Source organism: Hyaena hyaena, unplaced genomic scaffold (genome assembly GCF_003009895.1).
Source record: "Hyaena hyaena isolate Hyena2069 unplaced genomic scaffold, ASM300989v1 scaffold_1827, whole genome shotgun sequence".
Lineage (NCBI taxonomy): Eukaryota > Metazoa > Chordata > Mammalia > Carnivora > Hyaenidae > Hyaena > Hyaena hyaena.
The window spans coordinates 31054-58398 of NW_024082454.1; the positions used below are offsets into that span (position 1 = coordinate 31054).

General features: G+C 64.7%; 1 protein-coding gene across 1 annotated transcript; it reads left to right on the plus strand.

Annotated features, from left to right (window-relative positions):
• The first annotated feature begins 3766 nt into the window (after positions 1-3766).
• Positions 3767-25048, plus strand: LOC120226758 (collagen alpha-1(I) chain-like). Its single transcript, XM_039224925.1, has 16 exons — positions 3767-3850; positions 4446-4558; positions 5291-5369; positions 5779-5943; positions 6688-6994; positions 7051-7202; positions 8011-8190; positions 12157-12270; positions 15524-15611; positions 15743-15868; positions 19452-19590; positions 19799-19962; positions 23357-23497; positions 23780-24007; positions 24361-24508; positions 24910-25048. The coding sequence occupies exons 1-16, from the start codon at positions 3767-3769 to the stop codon at positions 25046-25048; spliced, it is 2367 nt and encodes a 788-aa protein (XP_039080856.1).
• Positions 25049-27345: the final 2297 nt, after the last annotated feature.

The window sequence follows — 27345 nt, forward strand, 5'->3', positions numbered from 1 at the left end:
TCGCCACGCCTGGTTGTTCTGTGGGCGCTCCTGCCCTCAGGGTGCTCCTGGGCGTGAGCTGCCCACGACCCAAACCTCACGATCAGGTGAGGCCTAGGGTTTGCGGTGTGGGGAGCAGGGGAGAGGCCAGGCTCTTCCTGAGGCCTCCCACTGCCGGAGCCACACTGCCAGCAGCCGGCAGGGGGCAGAGCCAGGTCTCCGCCCTCACTGGCCGCACCAGGCCTCCCACTGGCCAACCGACCCTGCCCTTGAGGCCTATGGCTGCAGAAAGCCCGAGGGCCACACCCAGGCCTGAGGCACAGGTAGAGCCCCCAACCCTGGTCCCCGTGGTCCCCGGATGCGAGTCGCCGGACAGGCCCACCCTGCAGGGCCCCGGCCTCAGGAGTGACGAGCCAGACAGGGAGGCCCCGGACGGCAGAGGAGGCAGGAGGAGGGTGTCGGGCAGCCGGGCGGGGTTGCTGGACATTTGGACAGTAGTCATTTTCGGGGAGGGCGAGAAGGGCGGAAGAGGCGGTGTGGGGTTTGCCAGGGGAGAGGGGCGCCGGTGCGGCCCGCGGGCCAGCCAGCACCCGCTGCCTCTGCTGCCTGGCCGGCGGTGGCCCTGAGCCGACTGCCCCTGCCTCGAGCTCCGCCGGCCCTGGCGTGGTCACTCTGCCCGTGTGACCTTCCCGTCTGTGTCCTCCAGTATCGGGGACACCTCGGGCAGAGACCCAGGGTCACCAAGAAGACGTCTGCTGCACGAATGAATGGACATGAATGAATGGATGGAACTCACTGCTGGAGCATGTGGTTCAGAGAATGGAAAATCCAGACTCCCCCCAGCATCCCGCCGGGGCCACCCCGCACTCGCCCCCTGCGGGGCCTCTCCGGTCCTGGGGCCTGCGGCTGGGTCTGTGGCTTGTGCCCATCTGGGGACACTGAAGACTTTTGCTGCAAATTTTACCTGTCCTGACGCCTCTGTTGGGTGCGAGGCCGACACCCACCCCGCGGGTGTCAGGGGCCACAGGCTCTCCCCGGTGGTCTGGCCGGTGCCCCGACCCAGTCCCATGCCTCTTGGGGCAGGGTCCCAGCACCCCGACTTCTGTCCCTGCTCAGCAACACTCTGAGCTCTCGGCAGAGCGGCCCGGCTCAGAGAACTCTCTGGAAGCTCCAGTGAGCTGAGGAAATAATTGCAGGCAGCAGCGGCAGCGTGTGCTAAGCAGCAGGGTGGGCGGGGGCCTCGTGATGACCGAGGGCCGCTTTGTTTTTTCCTTTCCTTATCACCATTAGCCATTTCACGGGATAGAGATACAGGGTAGCCCCGTTCCAGAGCGCCGTTAAACTGTCGTCTGTGCAGCTGTGCGTGAAGAGGCATCAGATAACAGTCAGGGCGCGGCCAAGCGTGAGCCTCCCGTGTCACAGGAGAGGCCCGCCCCGCCCCGCCAGCCTCCCAGGGGACGGATGCTCCCCAGGCCCCCGCAGAACTGCCACCAGGTCACGGAGCCTGGCACAATCCGGCCGCCCCCCCGAGGCCATGGGGGACAGGAGGCTGAGGGTCCCCGGAGGCAGGGTGGGGCGTCCGTGGAAGCTGAGGGTCCCGGAGCTGGGGGTCCACTCCCTTGAGGCCGGTGCAGCCTGTGGAATCTCCGGCCCCGAGGGGAAGCCCCCTCAGAGCCCTCTGCCCCGGCTGGGCTTCAGACCACCAATCCAGTGGGGAGCAGAAGTACAGTGGAGGCCCCTGTGCTGTTGGGGAAACTGAGGCTGGGAACAGGGCACCAGACGGGAGGCAGGCCTAGGCCCCCGCCTGCCCCAGCGGCATGCGGTCTCGGAACCCCACAAAGGGAATGGAGGGTCTGGGAGCTCCAATAGTGCATGGGGGCGTCCCCAAGGGGCGTGGCTGGGCTGAGCGTCTAGAAACTCCAAGGCCAGGTGGGGGCTTCCCTAGGCCCCCAGGGGCCCCACCTGGCCCCCAGGTGCTTTGCTTAAGCCCCTGGTTAGCAGAAGTGGGTAAGGGTCAGTAGGAGCTGCGAGGGTCATATGTGGGCTGAGCAGGACAAAGGCAGCTGACAGGAACGCAGAGCCTGTCTGAGCAGATGGTGGAGGAGGGATGGGCCCGTGCGTGTGAGCACATACACGTGAGCACAGGCATGTGAGCACATACATGTGAGCCCATGAGTGTGAGTACACACACCAGCCTGCGCATGTGAGCACACACACGTGAGCCCGTGAGTGTGAGCACACGCACGAGCCCGTGCATGTGAGCACATACAGATGAGCACACACGTGAGCCTGAGCATGTGAGCGCACACATGTGAGCGCACTGCGTCCAGCCCATGTGTGTGGCCTCCAGGCTGGGCTGCGGGGCCAGGGGGCAGCCAGGGATGAGAACAGGGTTGAGGATGTGGCCTCACCCAGCAGATGCCCCCCAGACGGAGGGTCCTCCAGACTCACCCAGCGGACACCCCAGACCCATCCGTAGCACCCACCTGAGGCTGGCAGCCGCGGGGTTCAGGTCCGGGGCAGGGGAGGACAGCAGGTGCGGACGGGCCCTTCCTGGCACCAGGACGTGCTCACCGCACCCCTGCCCAGGGTGTAGGCAGCGCTGGCGGCCTGAGGACGGGAGCAGCCTGGTCTGCAAGCGGCAGGGGCGGGGTCGCCGCCTGCCTGGCCGCCCATCCTCTCCCCTCCCGGAGGGTGGCGGGCGCCCAGGGCACGGGCAGGGGGCCGGGCGCCAGGGCCGCTCCTAGAGGGATGAGGACCGCCCGCCCCGTTGAGGAGGCCCAGGTGAGGCCGGTGCCCCGCGCGGCCCGGAGGCCGAGGGAGGAGGCGGCGCTCAGCAGGCGACCTCTCCGGCTCCGCCTGGGGCCCGGAGCGTCCCAGCCCAGCTGCTGGGCCCCCTGGCAGACCGGCCAGGCCTTCGAGGTGCGACTTTCAGGGCGCGGGGCCGGAGCCTTTTCCGCAGGGCCGCGTTAAATAGGCATGAAAGGCGTGCGATCAAAAGATGTCCAACAGAATATTGATATTTCACTGCTCCCACCTGGGGCTGCATGACGGGGCGCCGGCTCAGAAATACGCTCAGAAATACAACATTTGCAGGGTCCTTTTCATAAAGGTCTTTATGGGTTTGGAAATTTAAACACCACAGAGCCTGAGCTGAATTGGAAAGCAAAAGTCTCTAAGCTTGTACATCTTAGAGGAAAAAAAATTCAATTAAGTGGGGTTTTAGCTGTTTCAATAAAATTGGACTTTCCCTTTTCAAGATAAGAGCTCTCCAGTGCAGAGCAACCTTTATGAGCCACAAGCCCCCACTTCTACACGCGTAATCCTTGCCCGGGACACAATACCCACAACAGGAAATCAATGTATAGTCGAATCAATTTGAAAATATAAAATAAACTAATATATGAGTGGAAAATTCACTTCCTATGGATTAAAAGCCGCACAAATAGCAGAAAAATCTAGCTCTTTTTAGCAGGAGGAAGCGGCTCAGGGCAGAGGCTGGGAGGCTCTGCCAGGTTGGGGGGGCTTAACCCCCCCTTCCCCCCACCTCTGGGCAGGGGGAGCGGAGGCGAGAGCGCTCCCCCGGCCGGGGCTGAGGGCGTCCGACGTAAGGGCGACCCTGGACGGGCTCCCTCGGCTCGTCCGCGCTGGCACCGCGCCGTCTGCCTGCTGAGCGTGGAGGAGGAAGGCCCAGCCGCCTCTCTGAGTCGCCTCGGACGGCCACCCCACTCCCACGCGTCTCCCGCACGCTGGAGGAGCAGGCCGGCCAGCTGGCCTCGGGGCAGGGATGGCCAGCGGGAGCACCATCTGCAAAGGCCCCGGCGGGTCCGGGTTGCTGCCGCCAGCAGAGAACCAGGGTCTGCCAGCCCCGGTGTGCACCCCGTTCTCCACTGGTCCCTCCTCCACCGAATCCGCTGCGCACGCGGCCTCTCGCTCAGACACACAGCGGGGGTGGGGCAGACAGTATATGCGCTCCCCCCTCCCAGATCCACAGGCCTCCAACTCCCATCTACATAGATGCCCAGCACCTCCTCCTCCAGGAAGCCTTCCCTCACCCTGGGCAGGCCCGCTCCCTCAGCTGCCAGGCCTCTCCCCGACCCACCCACAGCTCCTGACTCAGACCCCCCTACCAGTAACGGGGACTCGGGGACTCCGCGACCACCCCACCGCCTGGCTCCCTACTTCCATCCCACGCCTCTGTTCCACCCACCCCTGCAGCCGGCCCCCTAGGGCCACATGCTCTGCTGTGGCAGGACCAGCCTCCGCCAAGCGCCCCCACACGTTCTACCCACCGATCTCCCGTTCACCCACCCACTCTCCCACCCAATATGCACCCACCCCCTCACGTCCCTCCAACTACCCACCCGTGTACCCCCTTCCCACCCAAATCCCCCACCCCCCAGCCGGCCACCCATCCAGCCACTACTCACCCATTGTCTGCCTATTCACCCAGCCACCGCCCACAGCCCACCCCCGACCATCCGACCCTAGACCACCCTTCCACCTACGCCAAACCCGCAGCCAGCACCCCGCAGGCCGCTGGCCAGCATCAGCTCACCCCCCACCCAGCCGACCGTCGGTCCGCCAGACCCTGAGCCTGACCCTGACTCCACGACCACCAGATGCTGGGTGGCTGCGTGAGCACAGGGCCCGCCCCGCCCACGGGAACTGCCATCCCGAGGTCCGCCCGGGGTCCCACCCTTGCTGCGCGGCAGTTCTGGGTTCCGCCCCGCTCAGTGCCCCTCCCCTTCCAATCCCTTGGCAAACCGTGGGGGGCTTGAAAGAGGAAATGAAGAGGAGGAAGCAGCACTTATGACCAGGAACCAGGCTCTGGCCCAAGAGCCTCCCGGCGTGCGGGGTGTCAGGGCGACAAAGGTACAACGCAGGAACCGTGCGCGCATTCTACGCCGGCTCTAGCCCGGCCCCGCCAGCCTGCGACAAACAGGCCGCCACCGGCCCCGCGGTGGCCGCTAGCAGGGAGACAGGCGAGCACACAAGCAAACAGAAGAAGGAGCAGAGTCACTTCACACAGTGGCAGTGCCCGTGAGGACAGCACAGCCGGGTTGGTTGGGGGAGGGGTCTCTGCACGCGAGTGACAGGCTGGCATCCGGTCCCTCACAGCGACGACGCCTTTGAATCCCTGCAAGACCCGGGGGCAGGGCCCTGTTGGCCCATCTGCGGAAGAGCTAAGCTCTGGCTGCTGGTGCCGCCCTCCGGCCGGCCCTCCTCCCCCTCCTGGCGCCGTGAGGCTCCGTTCAGCCGGGCCGGGCCTGGCCCTGCTGTCCCGTGTCGCCCCTCCCTGGACCCCCAGCGGCTCCCCGGCCCGCGTGCAGCGTCCAGGGCGCAGCAGGCCGGCCGGCGGGCTCCGCGGGACCCGTGCCAACGGGCTCGTGAGTGGAGTTCGCCGTCCGCACAGCGAGGGGAAAAGCCCAGTCTGTAAACACTTGGTCAATATGAATTAACGCCATCAGGACAGATTTGGGACTAAATTGGACAATCACGTTGGCTGCACCCGAGACCCGGCGACAATAGGTAAATTAGATCGTCATTAAATTATCATGAAGGAAAAATGCATAATCGGCAGTGGGGCCAGCAGAAAGATTGTGGTTATTTACAAAAACCGTGCTGTTTGCAAATTTGTGCAAAATTATTTGTTCCTGGCGCAGTTTTATGGAGCTATCTCCACATTATCTCCGCCTGAGCTCCTCAGCCTTGCATATTAACTAATGTCGCTGTTTAATTGGAAATAGAACAGCCAAATTGTAAATCGCTTTTCTGTCATCTGTCTGGTGTCCACAGCGTCCCCAGGACTCGGGCACATGGAGTGGGCCCTCCTGCCAGCTGGGCGGCGGGTCCCCCCGGACCCGCCCTGACCCCTCGGCTGGCTCTCACCCCTGTCGCCGGCCAGGCCAGCACCGGGAGGAGGGCCTTTGTCCGGACACCCACAGACTCGCTGAGGGGGACGTGAGGGGAACGGGCAGCGGCTCTTTCACAAAGTAAAGTGCACTCAGGGGGCGTGTTTGACGCGGGCATGTTTAATGGGTCTTTCTTCAGTTGGGCCACCAAGTCAGGAGGGCTGGCAGTGAGGAAGGGCAGCTGTGGGCCCTCCCAGCCTGCAGACTCGTTTGCTGGGGGTCTGCTGGGGGCGGGGGCAGGATGGGCAGGACCCCCTGGCACTGGCCCTGCAGCTGCTGGTCTGGAGGGGGTGGTCTTCCCCAGGACCCTGAGGGCCTCCCACCGCCATGGGGGCGGAGACGCCCAGAGAGCTTGGGGTGGGGGGCGGTGACGGGGAGGGGAGGGGCAGGGCGAGTCTCCAGAACGCAGGTTTGCACCTGCTGGCTTGTCAGGCTGGGGCCCCGGGAGCTGAGGGTCAGCGGTCCCTTGGCCGGTGCTGGCATGGACGCGGTGGGCAATGTCGTCTTTGACGGGTGGATCTGTCTCATGGCAGTTGTGTTTGCACGGGTTAAGACACAAAAGCGCACAGAGGGGCTTGCGGTGGGCAGCCCGGGCCTGGCCTGAGCCGGAGCGCCTAGGGCCACACCCTGGGGCAGCCTCGGGACAGCCGTGTGCACAGGAGACAGCGGCTTCGGGGCCCGAGGAGGGGCGCAGACGGCAGACGGGCGATGCCTGCATGAACTCAGGGGGGCACCTCCAGGTCCTGAGGCGCCACGGCTCCCCCGTCAGCTCCTGCCCTGCTCTCGGCCCCAGGGCACCAGCCAGGCAGGCGCGCCGGCCCAGGATGTCACCTTCTGCACAAGCAGCCCAGTGGCCCCGAGAGCGCATGGGGACCCACACGGCTGTGATGCCAACGCCGCCCTGCCCCGCGTGGCGGGAGAAGCCTGGTGCTCCCCCGAGGGCACGGGAGACACCGCAAGGGCGGCGGCACGGCCCAGGAGCCGAGTGGACGCGGAGGCCCCGGGCGCTCACGCCTTCCCCTCGCAGCTGGGCACCCCTGTGGGGGAGGGGCAGGGTGCCCTGCTGGTGCAACGGAGGGGGGGACTGCGCCACACGGAAGGTAAGTGGGGTGGACAGTGCAGCCATCTGTCACCTCCGGACTCTCGCGTCCCCCAGGGCCCCTCCTGCCCTTCCTCCACCCCCTCGCGGCCCCCACGGAGTTCAGCCCTGTGGCCCGGGAGGCAGCTGGCAGGATGGGGAAAGCAGAGTCCCCGAGGTCCTCTCTGCCGTGTGGCTACCCTGGTCCCCACTCTGGCAGGAATGACAGGGTACTGGGGGCGTGGGAGCTGGGGTGTGGGTGCTGGGGGCCTGGGTGCTGGGGCGTGGGTGCTGGAGGCGCAGGTGCTGGGGGCCTGGGTGCTGGGTGTGGGTCCTGGGGCATGGCTGCCGGAGGCGTGGGTGCTGGGCGTGGGTGCCGGGGGCATGGGTGCCGGGGGCGTGGGTGCTGGGGCGTGGGTGCCGGGGGTGTGGGTGCTGGAGGCGTGGGTGCTGGGGCGTAGGTGCAGGAGGAAGAAGGGTGGCCACACTTGTGGCCTGGGAGGCGGGGACGGTGGGACTGAGGTGGGAGGAGACCGAGGGCCACCCTGAACCCAGGAGGGACAGACAAGGGACAGGAGGAACAGCTGCTGCGGAAGAGCCGCAGGAGAGAAACAGCGTGGCCCCGAATCCACGCCTGAGCGAGCCTCTGACTAGGAGGAAGGGCAGTCACGTGCCTGCTCGTGTCCATGTGTCCATGGGGGTCTACGTGTGTCTACTGAACGCCCACGCGGTCTGTTTGCGTGTGGGATTCCCCGGATTCCATGTCCACACCTCTGTACTCCCGTCCATACATGAATGTGTCCACGTGACCGTGGCAGTGTTGGTGTGTCTGTGTGTCTGCATCTATTTCAGGACACGCGGGGTTGGGGGGCAGCAGGGGCGGACGCTGGGGTCAGGATCCCAGGGACCACCCAGTCTGAGCCTGTCCGGAGCCGGGCAGAGGACCAGGAAGGGCCAGGGCCAAGTCAGGGTTAGGGTCACTGGGGCATGGACTGGGGGCCCGCGCCGGAGTAAGTAGTCAGAGGGTGCCCCCGGCAGTGCCCGTCGGAGGTGCCCACGGCGGCCCCCGCTCCCAGCGCCCAGCTGCCGCGGGGCCGCACGGTCCCCAGGGCCGGGCGCTGGGCAGGGCTGGAGGGCGAGCTGCCGCCGGAAGCCCGGCGCCTGCGGGCCTCCCCACCCCACGAGTCCGGGCCGGCGGCCTGCAAGTGTCGATTCTGCGTGACTAACTCATTGATCGCCTCGCAGGGTTAATTAATTAATTAGGAGTGGCCGCGGAGGATGGTGGGCCGGGGCCTGGAAGGATCTTACCACCAGGAGCTTTATTAGTACATAAAATGAGTGTTTAAAACCCACATGGCCACGAGCACGCTGTTGAGGCTTTTCATTAAACAAACCTATAAAATTACTTGCCTCATTATGTATTTTCGTGGCTTCCCCTGCCTCCTTGCCCCCACCCACCTGCCTCCTGCACCCGCTCTAAGTGCCTATTTGAAATCAATTTCTCTAATAATGGACTTAATGAGCTCATCAATTAGGGCTGCCATAACGGAATGTAGCTGTGCTCTGCGGTTATCAGTTAAACTCTGGAACTAATTTCCATGCTTCATCTATCAAGGGGGTGCCCACCACGTTTGCTGCTGCTCCGGGACGATAGGGAGACCCCGGGCCCTTCCCACCCGTCGAGAGGGGCGGCCGGCAGAGGACAATGGGACAGAGCCGCCCGGCCGGCGGCCGGGGGAGCGGCCGGGCTCCAGGCGCGGCCGCGCCGCTGTAATTAGCAGTAATGGATGACACGCGCGGCCGAGATAAGATGGTCGTTCCGCATGGAAAATCCCATTATGCCTTTCTTACCTCTTCACGCGGCCTTCAACGCGGCCGCCCCGGCCCCTCAACCCCTTTAAATAACGCCCAACAGGCCGTCTACACCGAGGTCTCTCATTTCCCCAAATGCCAGTGTCCACGGGCGGAGGAGGAGGGAGGGTGTCCACAGGCGGGGGGAGGGGTAGCAGGAAGGAAAGCAGGGTCTGGGGTCCACCCAGTGGCAGGTGGAGCGGAGGGTCCCAGATAGGGAGACAGCTCGGACAGCAGAAGGTTCTGGAAGCTGGACTAAGGGGCGTCAGGAAGGGAAGCATCGGGTGGCAGAGCTGTTGCTGGTCACAGCGAGGTGTGTCCACGGGCCAACCAGGTGCGACAGTGGGGGAGGGACAGGGCAGAGGGGGAGGGAGCGTCCTGGGTGGGCCCGGAGCAGGGCATCCAGCACACCCGGGTTCTGGGGACACAGCCCGTGGCCAGTAGAGGCTCAGTACAGATGGACAGGTAAACGGACGGAAGGAGGGACGGCAGTCTGTGCCTGGGAAGTTTCACGTGAAGACCTGCACCCAGGGGAGGGGGTGGCCAAGCTGGGGCGCCGGTGCCCCAGAATTCTTTGCCTCTGCGTGTCCCACCTTGACCCCAAGTTGGGTGGCTGCCAAGAGGGACAAAGGGGACCCAGGTCCCAGACTCAGGACAGTGAGTGTCTCCCAAGCATGATCTGTGGGGAGCGAAGGAACGGGCCCCTCACCTCAGGGCTCCTCTGGGAAACCAAGGCACGGAGTGTGTGCCACCACCGTCCCCAGGCCCGCGCACGTCCCGCCGGTCCCCCCGGGCCCGGCCCCCACAGCCCCGCCTCAGGCCGAGCCCGGCGCTCTCTGCTGTGCCTTCTGCTGCACCAGGGAGGAGCCATGGGCCGCTGGGCAGAGCTGGGCAAGGGGCTGGAGAGGAGGGGGCTGAGGGGATGCTGAGGGGGTCGGGGGGAAATGCTGAGGTTCAGGGGGTGGGGCAGGGGTGTGTTCTGGGGGTCTGGGGTCCAGGCGCTGGGCGTGTTATGGGCAGAAGGTACTAGAGAGCCAGGGGGTTGGGTATAGGGGAGCGTGGGGACAGGTCCTGGGGGCTGGGGCGGAGAACCTCCAGGAACTGCCCCTGCCCTGCTCCTTGCCTCCCCGTAACCTCACCTGGAGGTTAGGGGGCCTGGGGCTGGGGTGGGTGGGGCAGCGGCCCCTCCCGGTGAGTGGGGCTTCTGTCGCTGCTTAGCCCACTGCTCCCAGCGATTTGTCATAATCAGCCCAGCTTTTCTCATTAGCGAAAAGCCATTAGCTGCCTTTATCAGCAGCTGCGAGGAATGCTGCCTTGGGCAAGGGCCTGGCCAGGCCACCGCCTCCAGGATGCCCTCAGGGCTAGCCCCACCCCTCCCCGGCCTCCCCGGCTAGCCCAGGGCAGGTAGGACCTCCACAGACCAGGGTGGCCTGGCCTGGAGGGGAAGGGTGGGGCCTGGCTGCTCAAGCCCTTGGACCCTCTGCCGAGGTCCCCAGATTCCCTGCCCTTGGGCACCCCAGGGCCCAGAACTTGGGCTGACTTGAGCTAGGCTCCCAGGATTCAGCCCCAGACATTGCTGCGCGATCCAGGGAGGGACTGTGGGTCCCAGCCCTGTGGAGTCCCTCCCACAGCCCAGGGGACAAGGAGTTGAGGGCCCTCACTGTGTGGCCGTCCTGCCCCAGGTGGCTGGTGAGAGGCGACAGCAGTGAACAAGGCTGGGTCTGGGTCGGTGGGTGGGCCCCGCCTGGCTTGGGGGGGGAGGTAGCCAGCAGAGGGTGACCCCCTCAGGCAGGGTGATGGGAGGCAGGGGAATGACCTTGTGGAGCCCACAGGTAAGGGAGGGGTCAAGACCAGACGCCCTCAGGCTGGCTCTGGGGTACTTGGAGGTGCAGAGGTGGGGGCAGGGCAGACTGGGGGGGTAGGTGCAGCCTTTGCAGGAGGGAGAGGTCAGTCAGGCGGGCTGGCCCTGAGATGACCCCACGTGGGGTGTGACCTGGGATCTGAGGCCTGCCCCTGGGGTTGCACAGTGTGGACGCCCATGGTGGCTGCACAGGTGTCCTGAGGGGGTGCTGGAGAGGCTCAGGGGGTGGGGGGAGAGCACAGGGCAGCTCCTTGGAGGGGAGGGAAGGAGGGCAGAGGGGTGGGATGGCAGGAGTGACAAGGCGAGGCTTTTGAAGCTGGAGAAGGACCAGCCCGGCGGTGCGGCCGGGCGGCCGGGGAGGGGTGATGACGGAACGAAGAGGGGGCCCTGTGGGAAGCGGCCTGGGGAGGCCAGAGGGCAGGCGAGGCGCAGGGAGCCGCAGGGCTGGACCCAGGAGCCAGGGGCGCTCGCCACCTGCCGCTCCCCAGCGAAGCCGAGGCGGCCTGCAGATAAAGACCGCTCCCTGCTTAAGCCCCTCCTGCGGTCGCCGTCCTTCCCCGGTCAGCTGGGTCGGTCAGCTGCCGGGTGCCAAGTGTGAGGCCCTGCCCTGCCCCAGGCCTCCCTAATTCCTGGGGACCACGGCCTCAGTCCCCAGGTCCCACGAAGGGTCATGCTTGGCTGCTCTCAGGGCCCCCACGCCCCGGGCCTCACAGTGAGCATCTGAGTGTATAGTTCGGAGCCCTCGGGACAGCGGCTCTCAGCGGGCAGCCTTGGTCATCACGGGCCACCCTGGCACCCCGTCCCACAGGCAGAAGGTGCCCGCTGAGAACATGTGAATAAGTGAGTGAGCGAGTAAGCGGGTGGGTGTGGGAGGAGCTGCTGAGACCTGACCCAGCCTGGTGGTCACACCGCTCCCCGCTCAGAGAAGCGCTATCAGCCTCCTAGGCTCTGCCATTGGTTGAGGTCCGTGGGGCTTCCTAGCCCTGGGCTGTGTCCTCATGGCCAGCCGAGCCTTGAGGCTGCTCCAACCCCATCTGCAAGGTCACGGTGCCCTAAGGATGAGCTCAGAAGCCAGGAAGGCGGTGGTGCCAAAGCTCCACCCAGACTCTGTAGCAGGGAAGTCCAGGCCTCTTCCTCCCTGGATATGTGACCCGAGCTCAGAGACCAGCAGCAGCTCCAAGTCCCTGTCCCCTGAGGGTCTCTGAGCCATCAGCTCGTGACTCAGTTACTCGGAAACGGCTGCATGAACCCCGCTGGGGACACCGCACTCTGGCGAGGCTGCTCCTGCAGGTGGTCTCTACGCGGATGAGGGTCCCAGCCTGGAACCTGGGGTCCTGGAGCTGGGCTGGAAGCGCAGAGAGTCTCCTGTCACAAACCAACACCTTGCAACTAGATCGGCTGTGATCACGCAGTAACCTCTGGCCAGACACTCATGGGTGCACTGAAGCCCTGGTGTGCGGCTGTTGTGTTAGGTGTCCGTCGAGATGGACGAGACCGCCTTGGGTCCTCACACCTGGACAGGGCTAGAGCGCGGTCCCAGATGTGCCCCCCAGGGGCCAGATGAGGAAGGGAGCGCTAGGGCCAAGGTACAGAGAGGCGTGAGCTGTCACATGTGTGCATGCCAGTGCTCATCAGGTGCCAGAGCCTGGAGCCTCACAGTGCTGGGAAAGACTTCAGATCCAGAAAAATTACCCCTTCCGTCCCTAGTGTGGGACAGGGGAGAAGTCTCATGTATAGAAGACAGCATCTACAGAGGAGGGGTACCTATAAAGAAGGAGATTCTCTAGAGGAGGACTATCTATGGGGGGTACCTCTAGGAGAGAAGCATCATCAGCAGAGGAAGAATATCTGCAGCTAGCAGAGAGTATCTGCAGAGGACGAGCACCTGCGGAGGAGGAGTTTCTGCAGAGGAGTATCTGTAGAGGAAGAGTATCTGTGAGAAGGAGTATCTGCAGAGGAGGAGTATCTGCAGAGGACGAGCACCTGCGGAGGAGGAGTATCTGCAGAGGACGAGCACCTGCGGAGGAGGAGTATCTGTAGAGGAAGAGTATCTGTGAGAAGGAGTATCTCCAGAGGAGTATCTGCAGAGGGTGAGCACCTGCAGAGGAGGGTGTCTGCTGAGGAGGAGCATCTACAGAGGGGCTGGGCTGGGCTGGGTGACAGATGCAGGTGCTGCCTGAGCAGGAGCTGGCTGGGTGCAGGACGGCGTCTTGAATTTCCCCCAGGAGCTGAGGAGAGGTGGTCAGGGGAGATGCGCTGTCCCACTGGTACTGGGGACGCTGACTCTGCCTGCCCCCCATTCCCAGACAAGGGGCAGGCGCAGGGGCAGTTGGGTGGAGGCTCAGGATGAGACCCAGCTTCCTGCAGTGGCTCACCTCCCAAATTTTATGTGAGTAACTCCTTCCCTACATAGGGAAATGCCCCAGCCTAGAATGCCCACATCCAACTCCCAGCTGACCCCTCCTTGCCTCAGTTTCCCTGACTGTAGAATGAGGATGGTGAAAACACTAACTTCAGGGTTGTGAAGATTACATGGGATGATAGAAATGAAGCTCTAAGTGCCACGAATGACATCGAATGAAGCAAATAAGGGTGTTGGTGGTGGTGGTGGTAGTGGTGGTGGTGATTGTGGTAGTTGGTGGTGGTGGTAGTAACTGTGAGCACCAGGGTGAGGCTTCCCAGCCCATTTAGGCCCCTGGATGATGGGTGAGGGGAATGCTAAATGAGTGCGTGGCGGGGTCAGGCAGCTGGGGGGCGTCGATCCAGTTACACAAGGCTGTGATCAGAGGGTGCCTGCAGGTGGGGAAACCTGGGGCAGGGGGGAGGCTCCGTCTGCAGCTTCAGGCCGGGGCTGATGGACTCGGCTTTTGGTTCTCTCTCCTGGGCAATAACCCGTGAGTAAATCGCTCCTCCCTCGTGAAGCCCAGGGCAAGGGGCTCAGCCTAGGTTCCGCCCCCCACCCCGGGCACCCCCGTGCCCATCTATACGTGGTCCGGATGCAGGAGCCAGCTTCAGCCAGGGCTCCTCCCCCTCTCCTAACCCCTGTCCTCTGGCTCCACGGCACCCCAACCCCACTGTGGGTCAGGCGGCCAGCATGTAGGGCTCCCCCGCCACACTCCGTCCCCGTCTGCAGATGACAGAGGAAGTGGGGGGCCCAGGCTGGGACTGGTGGAGGGGAGGCTGACCTTGACGTGAACCGCGCTCGGGGGGTGTGGCTGCACTTGGGGGCAGTGGCCCCCCTCCTGGCGGTGAGGCCCCTGAGCTCGGCCCCCTTCAGAGGCCCTCGGGGCACCCACTCCTCTGGGATGGACAGCGGCCGCCCCGGCGGTTGCCCCTCACGGAGGCTGGGTGGGGTCGCCGCTGCACAGCCCCCTGGCCCCTCTCCTGGGCATTTGCTTTAAATTTGCTGAGGCCACAGAACAAGGCAGGTTGGGCTACTGGGGGCGGGAGGACCGACAGAGAAAGCCCTGGTGACAGCGGAGGTTTGTCCCCTCCCCATGCCCTGGGGCCGGGTGACCCCTCCATCTTCGGTTCCAGCCAGAGTCTGGGGGGTGAGCACCACAGCACAGGTAGGGTCTGCCTGGGCAGCCCCCGCCCGGGCCCCTCCGTCCCTCTCCTCCGAAGCCACAGGCTCCCAGAAGTGAGGACGCCCCGTCCCCAGCAGGCCGTCAGCCCAGGTGGTCCGGGGCAGCTTGGGCGCCACGGGGTGCCCAGCGAGATGCGGCGGCTCAGGGGCCCCGCGAGGGCCTGGGCAGGGACACCCAGCGCGCACGCCGGCAGGGACAGGGTTAAGAGCTGCCGCCGGCCTCCCTCCCGAGCCTTGAAATGGATCCCTGGCTCCAGAATGACTCCGCTTCCCCTCTTAATCTGTATTTTACGAGTGAGAAGCTTTGCATTATGCAAATCGTTAGATAGGAACAGGTGACATTTCAGCAAAGAACATGAGCGGGAGCGGGCCAGCGGGCGGGCTGCTGATTTAGACATTAGTATTTGTCACCAGGGCAGCGGGGGCGGAGGGGGCTCGGCTATTCACACCTTAAGGTGGAAGTCTTGCCCACTGGCCAGGGCCGGTCCACACCCATCAGCAGAGGGCACCCAGCACACGGGAGGCCGCACCGTGCAGGCCGCTGTCCTCGCGCTCAGGGGCCCTGCGGGGCAGGGCCAGCGCAGCTCCATTTTACAGCCGAGGGTACCAGGGCACAGAGAGGCCACAGACCAGCCCAGGGACCTCCAGCTGGGGCTGGCGCAGGAGCCAGGCCAGGCGGGCAGCGGGGGCCCAGGTCTCTGCACCCCTCCCTGCTGTCCGGGGGCCCACAGTGCCCAGGCTGGCTCTCCATGTCCTGGCGCCCCGGGCCTGTGTCAGCGGGACAGCACGCTCACGGGCATCTGCTCCCGTGGGCCCACCCCCCAGGGCCACGCCACCCGTTCCGTGGTCTCAGCTCCACCCTCTGCCCAGAGAGCCCAGGACTCCTCCTCCTCCCTCGCATGAGGGTGCTCCCCCAGCCCCTCTGAGCGCAGAGCCGATGTGAGCCGTGGCCATCTGTCATTCCATTGTCAAACGCATCCACCGTCCACTTCCCAGGAAGTCGTTTGAGAGGAAATGGACGGAGAGAGAAGCCAGGGGCCACCACACTTCACAGGTGGGGGCAGCAGCCGCGTCCTTCAATTTTCTAGCCGCCTGATGGTAGTCGGCGCTCTGGGCACTGAGCTCCCGTGGGGAATTAAAACCTGAAAGCTTTGCCTACTGCCGAGGCGTGTGTGCGGGACCCAGGGGTCAGGCAGAGCTGACTTGCCCCAGGAGGCCTGAGCCTGGGGCCGTGGGCCGCGCTGACACCCCAGGTACGGGCGCCAGGGGCGGCCGCAGGGGGTGGGGGCTTCCTGCACCGCCCGGCAAGCCGTGCTGCCCTGGGCCTGCTGCGCGCCGCTGGTAGGGCTGCCGTTTGTCCGGGAGGCTTTGCTGCCCAGACTCCTGGCAGGGAGTCTGGGGGAGGCCCGGGGGCCTCTGGCCAGGGCCACAGTCACGGCCACCTTGCCCCGGGCCTTCGGCTCCGTCTGCAGCACGGGGGCGCCCACTGAGGGGTCCTCAGCAGAGCCGGGTGGCCCTCCAGGTGCCGGGGGAGCGGGAGAACTCCCCAGCGGGCCCCCTCCCGGGGCAGTTCCACTGCGGAGCCCGGACCGCCGAAGGTCCTCAGGTGTCCCCCGAGGCTGCAGGGGCTGAGTCTTTAAGCCACAGCTTCGATGACCCCAGATGACCTCCAGGCCTGGTGACACGCACAGCCTCAGAATCGGCCGGATAAAGGGGGCCCAGGGTCAGGAGAGCAGCCCCCACCCCAGCCACTTAGGACCACCTTCCTGTAGCTGTGGCTGGGAGGTGATGGGGGGCCTCGAGACTTACTCATCACCGTCAGGGGGTCCCCTGTGCCCTGGGGGAAGGCCTGCCCCACAGCGAGCCTGCCCTCCCACTAACCCCCAGGTGCCCCCCCCCCCCACCCGGCGCAGAGGTGTCTCAGCAGGGCTCACTGCCGACCACCTGCGCTCACGCAGCTCCGGGGGCGGTGGCCCTGATCAAGGGGCACATGGCTGGCCCGGGCTAGGAGGGCACCTGTGGATGACAGCAGATCCCTGGGGCTCCTGCCTGAGCTTGCTGTGTGGGACGTGGCTGTCCGGCGGGTCCCGGCCACAGGACGCGGGGCTCAGTCACTCAGCAGACGCTGCAAACGCTGCGAGTCCAGGCAGGGGCCCCCGGGGAGTAGGGGGGACAAGAGGCGCCTGCCCGGCAGACGGGACGTGCCCCAGGCCCAGCCGCAGGGGCAGCGACCGCCCACGTGGGCGCAGCCGCGGTGGTGTGTCCCCCACGGGCACCTGCCCCTTTCCACCCCCGGGGTCAGCGGCAGGGCTCCCCTCTGTCCGCTCACGTGTGGGTCCCTGTCCACCCTGGGGTCCCTTTGGGCCCCCTCCGCCCTCCAAGCCTCAGACAGAAGCGCCCTACCCTTCCCTCGGCTGGGGGGGGCCTCGGGTCTGGGAGGACAGGGAAACGGACCCTGCGCCCCGAGAGCAGAGCGACCACCCCGCTGCTGTGTGCGATGGGGTGGGTGCCTGTCAGGTCACGGGGGTGCCCTGAGGAGGGGGTGCTGCAGGACGGGGAAGGGAGGCACACACAGAGCTTGGCGGGCCCAAGGCTCAGCCCGTGGGGGAGGGGGGCGGGGGGAAGAGAGAAAGGAGGGAGCGGTGCCTCGGAGAGGCCTCTGGACCAGGTCTGGGAAGCTTTAGACAAAAGCTGGGGCTGTGTGTGCAGGGGAGGGGGGTGCGAGGCAGGCGCGGGTGCCCCTGCCTCTGCCCCAACCCTCGCCTCCCAGGCAGGTGCCCAGCCTCACAGGGTGACGGGCTTGCTGGGCGGTGGGGGACGGGGTCAGGGAGGGGAGGGCCCTGGTGGAGGGTGTTGAAGACCCGGCCCCACAGCCAGAGGCCTTGAGCTCTGCGGGGCGGGCACGGGAGGGGAGGAGAGGCGGAGGGGGAGCGTGCCCTCCCGTCTGTCCCCCGAGAGCCCGGGCGCTCCCACACTCCCCAGGCTTGATGCCCACCTCAGCGGGTCCGCACTGGCCAGGCCAGCTGGTGAACCCGGCCCAGAGCCAGGCTGGTGGCTGCTGTGGGCCCGAGCCAGGACGCGAGGAGGGGCTGCCTCAGTGGATCCGGCCCCGCAGCAGGGCTCGCTCCAGGGTGTCCTGGGGGTCAGGGCAGGCGTGGAGGGGCCCCACATCTGCTCTGCATGTCCCACCCTCCCACACTCACAGCGTGCACACCGCCCCACAGAGCCGGGCACCTCCCTCAGCCAGGGACTCCCCCTGACCCCCAGGAGAGCTTGCGGAGGGCAGGGTGCATCTGTGCACGGGGAGGGGCACAATCAGGGGCCCAGGCAGCAGCCACCTCTGTTCTGCTCACTCCTGGGACAGACGCGTATGCAACAGGTGCTCAATAAACACAGAATAAACAAGGACTCAGAGACGGGCATTTATGTTTATTTAAAAGCACCAGGTGCTGCTGAGACCAGACAGGTGGCTGGGTCTCTGCCCCCTCTGCCCCAGGCTTTGGGGACTTGCACTCTGACAGAGCCAAGGCCCCCCAAGTCCCCTGTTCCCAAGCTGTCGCACCCCAAGCTGCCTGCTCCCTGCCCCCCTGGTGGGGGGCAGGCCCCTGTCCTGGCCCCTCTCTCCAGGAGCACCCTGGCCTTCAGGCACATTTAAGATGAAAAGGAAGGGCAGCAGCAGTTCTAAGCAAGTGTGGGGTTTGCAATTTGCATTCGAAAGGGAAGCGCTGTCATTACCCCCAGGGGTACCCTTTCCTGCTGCCCCCCAGTGTCAGTCATCACTTACCTTCAGGCCCCTGTGTCGCTCTTGGGGTACTCATAAGCACCCGCTCTCTTTTTAAATTAGCAAGTAGAGGTATTATAGGTTTTTATTATTTTTTTTTATGCACGATGATGGGGGAAGCACTGAGTACACCCCTGTGGGTGCAACCCCGAGCCCAGAGAAGGGGAGGCGTGGGGAGAAGGAGCAGCTGGACCCCGAAGCCCCCGACCCTGGCCACCCACCAACTCCTATGGGGACAGCCTGAGCATGAGAGGGGCCTGCTGCCAGGCTTTAAAGCTGCCAGAGGTTGAGATTTCAATGTGGGGGTCCCCAGCGCCAGAGGAGGTGGTCAGACCCCCAGATTTCAATGTGGGGGTCCCCAGCACCAGAGGAGGCAGTCAGACCCCCTCAGACTCCCATATGGGGTCCCCAGCGCCAGAGGAGGTGGTCAGACCCCCAGATTTCAATGTGGGGGTCCCCAGCGCCAGAGGAGGCAGTCAGACCCCCTCAGACTCCCATATGGGGTCCCCAGCGCCAGAGGAGCCAATCAGACCCCCTCAGAGTCCCATATGGGGTCCCCAGCGCCAGAGGAGCCAATCAGACACTCAGATTTCAATGTGGGGGTCCCCAGCGCCAGAGGAGGCAATCAGACCCCCTCAGAGTCCCATATGGGGTCCCCAGCACCAGCCGAGGTGGTTGGACCCCGCCTGCCCCTGGGGGCCTGAGCCCAGGTGTGTGACAGTTCCTGTGGCAGCAGGCGGCTACATGTGTGGGCCCAGGGATGGCTCCGCACGGGTGTGAGTCATGGGCGCACAGGGACACACAAGCACACGTACAAACTCACTCACGTATGAACACACACGAGCACACACGAGCACATGGACACACATACACGTAACACTCCCACGCGAACACACGCGTACACACTCACCCGTGAGCACACCACACCCCCACATACACTCATGCATGAATATACCGTAGACATAAGCACACACGCACACGTACAACATGCACACACGTAACCCACGCAGCCTTCCACAAACTGGAGGGCCTTGCCTTTAACACATCTCTCCCCTCCCACTCTGCCTCTCCCATCCTTCTCCCTCCTCTCCTCCTTTCCTGTCCCCTTCCCTCTCTCCTCCCCCTTCCCCTCTTCCTCCTCCCCCTCCTCTCCCTCTGCTTCCCCCCTGCACCCTCGGCAGGCACTCCACACTGGAGCCAGAGGGATTTTTTTTCTGACTTTAATTGTGGGACAATTTTAGATTCAGACAGAAGTCACAAAGCTAAGGCGGGGAGAGTTCCCACACAGCTGCCCAGGTTCACCTCCATCAGGAGGCACGTGTGTCACAGCACATTCCCCTCAAGTAAACCCCAGGCTTGCTCGCATTTTCCATGCGCCCCTGTGCCGTTCCTCTGGCCAGGACCCCTGCTGGACCCGCGCAGGGTCCTCCTGAGCCCTCGGTCTCTCCCGGTCCTTCTCGGCCTTGACAGCCTCAGGGTCAGCCCGGGGTCCCGCACGGGGCCCAGCCTGGCCCTGCCTGGTCTCGGCCTCACAGTCAGGTGAGATCACTCCTACCAGGGGTAGTGGCCCGGCCAGGTGCCCCATGGGGCAGGGGTGGGGGGCCCTGTGGCGGGCCCACTTGTGAGCTCTAGCACATTTCAGAGAAGCCCACCAGGGCCCCCACCCATACCCTTCATGCCCAGGACTCTGAGGCCTGAGAGTCATGCCCCACGAGCTCCCTCTCCACCCCCCTGCCCTGCCCAGCAGGCCCGGCTCCTGCCCCGTGTCCTTGGCCACCCTACCACCCCCCAAAACGGCCCGTCTGCTCAATGGTTGGTGCCTGCCCTTGCGGAGTGGCAGGGACTGCCCGGGCAGTGCAAGCCCCAGCACCAGGCTCAGCACCACCAAGGGCACACTGTTACCCAGCGCACGTGAGAGCTGGCCTTTGCACACGCCACCCCGAGCTCTCACAGCCAGTGTGGGAGGTGCGGCAGCAGCCCCGGGGCGGGGGGGGGGGCAAACAGGCAGGGGGGCAGGGGGTGGCCGCATGTGACAGAGGCTCAGAGCAGCTGGGCGGCTCTACCCCAAAGCACACCAGGCCGGAGCTGAGCTCCTAGAAGTCAAGGGCAGGTGGCGGGGGAGGGGAGCTGCCTTAGGCTCAGACTACATGGGCCTTTGGCTACAATGACATTCATCACCTCCTGGAGCCTCAACAGACTTGATCCACGAAGTGAAAATATGTGCGATACAGACAAACATGGACACATTGCTGGCTGGATCCCCAGCAAGGGCGCAAGGGAGGCTCTGGAAAGGCAGCTTCGCAGGCCGACTCCGCTCATCCACGGCAGGTGGCGGTGGCCTGTCCCACACGCCCACAGGAGGGACAGGGCACCCTGTCCCTCAGGGAGGAGCTGGAGCCCCAGGACTGCAGGGACCGGACAGATACAGGATGCGGCCGCCGTGTAGAACCGGACTGTGTCCGGGTCGGGACCCCGGGGCAGGGGGGCCTCAGCCAAGGCCACAGCTGAGGAGAGGTGGGTGTCCCGAGGGCACTGAGGGTGAGGACGGTGCTGGGGGACCCAGGGCAGCTGTGACAGCAGGCTGGGGTGGTGGTGCTGGAGGCTGGGGTTGATGCTGGGGCGCACCTGTCCCCTTGGGAGCGGGAGGATGGCCCATGCGGCCCATTTCCTGTCCCCTCCCAGGAAGTGGCCTGGCGTCCTCAGGTCCTAAATGAACATCTTCCAGGTGTGTTAGTGGGAAGCTGGGGGCCCCTGGGTGGGCAGGGAGTGGGTGGGCGGGCAGCTGGCCCCCCCAACAAGCCCAGGCGGAGTGGCCTGGCCCCCAGACAGCCCCGGGGCAGCTGGAAGGGTCCCCCGCAGGTTGGGGTCTGCCACCCGCAGCCTCGCCTGACACGCCTCTCCCGCACGCATCCCCCGATCCACCTTAAATGGGTTTGATCAGCCCGCGCACCGGTGAGCGCATGCTAATATCAGCGCCAATAAAGAGCAAATCAGGACCCAAGTCGGCCGGCTTATCACACAGTCAGAACTGATGGCTGCAGAAGTCATAAAGATCTCATTTAATCTCGCGTCTATCTATCACCGCGGACGTCTTGGCCGTCTTTGTGCTGGGGTAATATGTGCTCATTACGAAAGCAAAGCAGATCTGGCATGAATAAACGCAGGATGAAGTGCTCACTTGGAATGTGACAGCATGATCGGTGGCGGCAGTAATCGCGGAGAATCGAGGGCTAAATTATTCCATAACCGTGATTTGAGGGGACAGCCCGGAGCACCCCACGGCTGCCTGCGGCGGCGGCGGCGGGGCCTGATAAAACATCCTTCCCAATTTACGGGGCCGCGCTTGACCAGTCTGCTGCGGTGCGCGCTGTCTAATCATGCCATCAGTGCCGCGAGAAGGGGCTCAAATGAAAGGAGATTGGAAAACTACCCTCAATTGAAATCACATTTGTAAATGAGGCAGGCTTTTCTGTTCAGAGTGTGAACGTCACGGTAAATCTGCCTGAGGAGTCGTGGACAGAGCGGCTGGTGGCGGGCGGGGGGGTGGGGGGGCGCAGTAGCGGCTGGGACCTGCCCGTGCCCAGGGCGGGGGTCCACACTCGGGAAGACACCCAGGACGGTGTGGGTCCCGCGGGGCAGCGTCACAGAGGAGGGGACCTTGGGTCCGTGGTGACGGGCCCTGGGCAGCATCTCTGAAGACCGCCTCCCATCTCTGACGTGGGGTGCAGGGTGGCCTTCTCAGGGCAGGTGGGGCAGGACTGGATGGTGGAGGAGCCTGAGCAGTACCGCTTCCCCCCTGCCTTCCAGGGGCGGGGCTTGGGGGGCTCACGCCTGCTTCCCATTCTCCCCTCCGCACCTGTCTCCGGCCCCCTCCCTCTAGCCCTTGTCTGTCTGCCTGTCCCCCCTGGTCCTCCCTGGCTGAGGGTGTAGGTCACCTCCATCCTACCCCAGGGCGGGGGCTGGGACCAGCCTCGGAGGAGGCAGCATGGAGGGCTGGGCACAGCCCAGCTGGGGGGTGGGAGGCGCAGGGCAGACTAGTCTAACTGGCTGTGTGCCCCATGACCTTGGCATGTCCCCAAGCCCAGGCATACTCACTGGGGACACTCAGCAAGGACAGCCATGCGTGCACGGCGAGAGAGGAGGGGAGGGCAGGCCTGGCCCTCGAGGGTGGCCATGAACCCCCTGGAGAACCATACACAGGGCTGGGGCTGACGGAGGGCCGCGAAGCCACTGGCCCTAGATAGAGGTCCTCCCCACCTGGGTGGTGGCCGGCCTGTGTCAGGGCAGGAGGGGGCGCTGGCACAGAGCAGAGGGAGCTGTCCAGCAGGCTGGTCCGGTGGGCAGGCTGGGGGAGGTGGCCTCGGAAGTGCAGCTCGGAGTGTGGCCTCTCTGGGCAGCACTCAGGGCCCCCAGTGGCTGAGGGGGCCCTGGACACTTGGGGGTTCACCTGGGCTCTGTGCCACGGTGTGGCTCCGAGCGGGGAGGTGGGGCAGGGCCTCCTCCAGTCCTTTATGTAAATCAAGTCCTAATTAGCCCATCCAGCATTTGTGTAGAATATCATTTTTTTAATTACCGGCCCGGGCAGGTTTGGCTGCTGCCTGTTGTGGGGCCAATTACCATAAATCCCCGGGTAACAATTAACAATGTTGGAGCCCAGCTGCATGTATTTCCAATGTTATAATTATGCTCTGCGCTCTTGTTAATTGGCCTATCTGACTCTTTACTTTTTATGCTGCTCATCTGCTCATTACCACAGCCATTTAATTCAATTAGCACCTTAATTAGAGGAACAGTCTTGTCCAATGTCGGGCCTTGTCAGGGAGCCGGCTTGATGAACAGACAAACACGCAGGCGCCACCAGCCCAGGGAGGCACTGAGACCTGGTGGGGGGGGGGGGGCGGCCTGGGGTGCTGCCTGCGGGGTGCAGCCGGGTTGTCCATGGACCCCTCTACCCTCCCAGGTCCTGGGCCAGGAGGCAACAGAGAAATTCCTGCCCCCCTCGAGCCCCCCTCCCTGCAGCCATGACCTTCGGGCGTCTCTGCAGGTCATCCCCTCTGGGCCCAACTCCCCCGGGCCAGCCCCCGCGCGCTGCACAGGCAGGACGCAGCCCCGGGCTGGCCGTGTCCAGGCTGGGTTTTGTTTTGTGCCACTCTATTGAAATCGCTATTCCCTGACTATTAATTCTCCTAATTAGAATTAAATGAAGCATGCTAAATTGCTAGATTAACCAATAATTAAGCAGCCACCACACTAAAACTGAATACCCCAGTGGCCCGCCGCCCCGCACCCCGCCTCTGTGCGCCAGGGGCTGCGCCACGCCAGCGGGCAGGGGAGGGCCGAGGGGACGCTGCCCGGAAGCAGAGCGGCAGGACCGCCACCGCAGCCCTTGCCCAGCCCCGCCCCGAGCTGCAGGCAGAGCCCGAGCCCCGCTCGCCAAGCAAAGCGGGTGCGTGAGGGCGCAACACGGTGGGGCTGGAGGGTCAGGAGGCGGGGTGCGGCGGGAGCAGGCGGTGGGGTGTGTCTCCGTGCAGGGGTGCGTTGTAGCATGAGAGTGCTGCAAACGTGCGCCGCAGTGCGGACGGGACGGTACAGTTGTGTGCGTGAATGCGCACACTTGCGAGGGGCTTAGGCGGCGTGTGTGAAGGTGCGTAAAGGTGTGTGTAGACATCGGTGTGTGTGTGGCAGGGCACAGCTCAGAAGCCCCGGAGGAACCCTCCTGGGGTTCTAGGCGCTGCCCCCACCCCGGCGCCGCGGTCCGGTGACAGCTCAGGTGGACACCGGGTAGTTGGGGCCCGGGCTGTGGGAGAGCCCGGAGGAGGGGCGGTCCCGGGGGCCGGGCTTCGCCTGCCTGCGCTGCGCCCCGGGGAGAGCGCCCTGCCGCCCGCGCGCGGCCCTGGAAGGTCGGGACCCGACCCACCAAACCCCGGAGATGAGGCCAAAAACAGGGCACAGACAGGTAAGGAAGGTGCCGAAGCCACGCCCCTTCCTCCGCCCAACAAGAGGGAAGGAAGCGGGAGTGGGGAGGGGGACACGGAGAAGAGCTCAGGGAGCGTAGGGATGGGGGGCTCTCCCGCCCCCCACGACCAGCGCACAAGCAGGGGCAAGGTCCCCGGTCCCCGTGAACACTCCCTGCCCCTCCCACCCGGACCGGGTCCCGCCGCCCCCACCGCCCTCGCCCCGCCTCTCCCTCCGGATCCTCCCCCTGCGAACGCCCCTGCCCGGGAAAGTCTGCCCGCACGAGGTTGCGTGGTGGGGACCCCAGACCCCACGCCCCCAAGAGCGCCCCGGGCCGACCGCCCGCGTCTACAGGGAGCCCCCTGGTGGCCGCCCTGGAACTTGCAGGGCGCCGCGGCCCGCCCCCCTCCCGGAGGCCCCTCCCCACCCCAGCGCCGCAGGGCCGCCGCGTCCAGGGCGCCGGGGACAGCGCCGCCTGCCCCCGCCTCGGGCCCCCAGCTCCGTGCGCAAAGCCAGGGTGATGGGAGGGGCCCTGCCGTGGCTACTCGCACATCGGGATGGCTGCTTGCACTGACCAGCTGGGGGACATCAGGCAGGTCCCCGAGTTCCCTGTGCCTCAGTTTCCCCATCTGGGGGGATGGAATGAGTTAATACCCAGAGCGCCGGGTCACGGCCCAGCTTGGGGGAAACACGCCGCACACTCCTCGGGTGTGAGCACGGGGCGGGGCCCGCCCGCAGGGCCCCCCCCGCAGGGACCCCCCCCCGCAGGGCCCCCGCCACCCGAAGGACCACCCCTTGCCCTCAGGGCCCCCGCCCACAGGGCCCCACCCGCAGGACCACCCCCCGCAGGGCCCCCCCCACTCGCAGGCCCCCCCACCCGAAGGACCACCCCCCCGCCCGCAGGGCCCCACCCGCCGGGACGTCCATCCCTGCAGGCAGCCGGCATCACGTCAGGGCCCGAGGCTGTAAACTTCCTCATAACAGCCCGCTGCTGCTGCAGCCGGAAGATATTGACTCGGAGGAGAAACAATGGCACGAATAAAATAAAAATAAAAAAGTTAATTATCCTTTGTGTTTGTAATTTAATTAAAGATGCAGTAAAGTTTTACTGTTTTTCCAGGTGATGATGTTTAGAGCCCCGAGAAGCTATTTGTGCCGGCGAGATTAAAGCGCATTTTAAAACGCTCCTCCAGTACTTTCACATTTGTTGATAGATTTTTAAATTAAACTTTAAATTGTAATCTAAATTACCTCCAACAATTCATGGTCCCTGTAATGAACTCCCACCGTTCCCGCTGTCATCTGTCGATGATGGAGTGTGAATGGGGTTCCTGCCGCCAAGGCGCTGCTGAAGCCAAACCAGATCCGCGGGAGACGCAACTGGGCAGCTGGGGGAGCAGGCCTGGCCCGCGTGGGGGACGGGCCCTCGGCCAGGGCTCCTGGGCCCCTCGGTCCCCACGCCCCCCACCAGGCCTCCTGGGCAGGGATGGGCAGGGAGACACCACGGAACACGCAGAAGCTTCCAGAAGCCCACGGGCCTCCCACGTGGCCAGGACAGGGCTCCCGGGGCTGAGAGGGCGGCCAGCGCGGGGACTGGAGCCTGGTCAGCACAACAGGACAGAGAGAAAGCGCCCCTGAGCCCGAAGACCCCCATCCACCTGGCGCCCGTCCCTGTATGCCATGCTCAGACCTGACCGGAGGTGCTACGGAGACCCAAAATCAAGTCTGCGGGTTTTTAATAAAAATTTCTTTATAGTTTTTATTTAGTTTTGAAACAGAGACAGAGCATGAGCGGGGGAGGGTCAGAGAGACAGGGAGTCACGGACCGAAACAGGCTCCAGGCTCCGAGCTGGCTGTCAGCACAGAGCCCGACGCGGGGCCCGAACCCACGATCCGTGAGATCATGACCTGAGCCCAAGTCAGACGTCTAACCGACTGAGCCCCCCAGGCGCCCCTCAAGTCTGCGTTTTTATTTTCTCTGAGCATGTGCTCAACTTGGCCGGTTACCCGGCTCTCTCCCCATTTGGTCCTGCCCTGTCTTTAACCATTACCCACAAACCCCTGGGGCTTTCCGTGTGTGTTTGCGTCCCAAACAGGCCTTTAATCAGCACGAGGGAATGACTGACTACTCGCAGGTAAGCGGGAAAGACGCTGACCTTTTCAGCGGCCCCGGACGGGACCGGAGAGAGAGCAGGAAGAGAGAGCGTCCGCTCTCATGGACTATTCTGGTGTTTAGGATTCGGTTCACGGAAGTGGCACCCCTGCTGTGGGGGCAGGGCCTGCAGGCGGATGATACTTCCAGAAAGCACCGTGACCGTGTGACCGGAAGGTGACGACTGCCTGGTGCTCTCAACACGCACTGGAATGACCAGGCTAGAGGGGCAGCGCCCCCAGGTCACCATGGCAGACCCTGCAGTGCTCAAGGTCGTCTGGAGGTACAGAGCCCCCAGCAGGTGCAGGAGGCGGGGGCGGGGGTGAGGGTGGGGGTGGGGCTGGGGGTAGGGGAAGGAAAGGGAGAGTGGGGGGGTGGGGGTGGGGGGGAGTGGGGGGGGGAGCAGGATTCCCTTTTCCACAGAGGAAGTCTGTCTTTAAGGTCTTCAACCGGTTGGACGCGGCCCACGCAGCTTATGTCGGGGAAAACTGCTTCCCTCAACGTCCACTGATTTGAATTGTCCATGTCACCTAAAAATACCTTCAGCGTGGCCTCCAGCCTGGTGTTGGACTGAGCAGGTGTGCACCCCGCCTCGCCAGGTGAGCACATAAAATGAACCGCCACAAAGCCTACGTCATTTGCTCGGGCCGCCCTCGCCCAAGCCAGCGGGCTGGGGCCTTACACGGCGGACATTTCACTCTCACGGGTCTGGAGGCTGGAAGTCTGAGGTCAAGGTTATGGGCTGCAGACGGCCGCCTTCTCGCCGTGTCCTCACATGGAGGACAGAGACACCCCTCTTCTGTGAGGACACCGGTGCCGTCTCGGGGCCCCACCCACATGACCTCATGTGACCTCATCCCCTCCCAAAGGCCCCCCTGCTGGCGCCATCCCGTGGGGGGGGTTAGGGTTAGGGGTTTGGGGGACGCAAACATCTGGTCTGTGCAGATCCCTTAACTTTCGGCAACTGATGGTCACTGAGCCTTGTGGGGAAGAGGTGGGACCTCGGGGCTCCACAGGCTGCACAGGCTGAGCGCTAGTCACGCCGCTTGGCCCGAATCCCCCCAGAGCCCGGCGGCAGGTGCCCCCGTCAGGGTCTCTGGGCCCCCCCACACCCGGACACGGGGAGGTGGAGGGCCGGTGACCATGTTGATCTTCCAGAGATTTCTTGTGTCTCGTAGACAAACCAC

What these genes read in the sequence shown, in the direction of transcription:
- LOC120226758 (XM_039224925.1), top strand. Translation starts at nt 3,767, where the DNA reads ATGGCCAGCGGGAGCACCATCTGCAAAGGCCCCGGCGGGTCCGGGTTG. An exon ending in GGGACTGCGCCACACGGAAG is followed by an intron (nt 6,995 to 7,050) that starts GTAAGTGGGGTG and finishes CGCGTCCCCCAG; the next exon opens with GGCCCCTCCTGCCCTTCCTC. An exon ending in GGGCCTGCTGCGCGCCGCTG is followed by an intron (nt 15,612 to 15,742) that starts GTAGGGCTGCCG and finishes CTCCGTCTGCAG; the next exon opens with CACGGGGGCGCCCACTGAGG.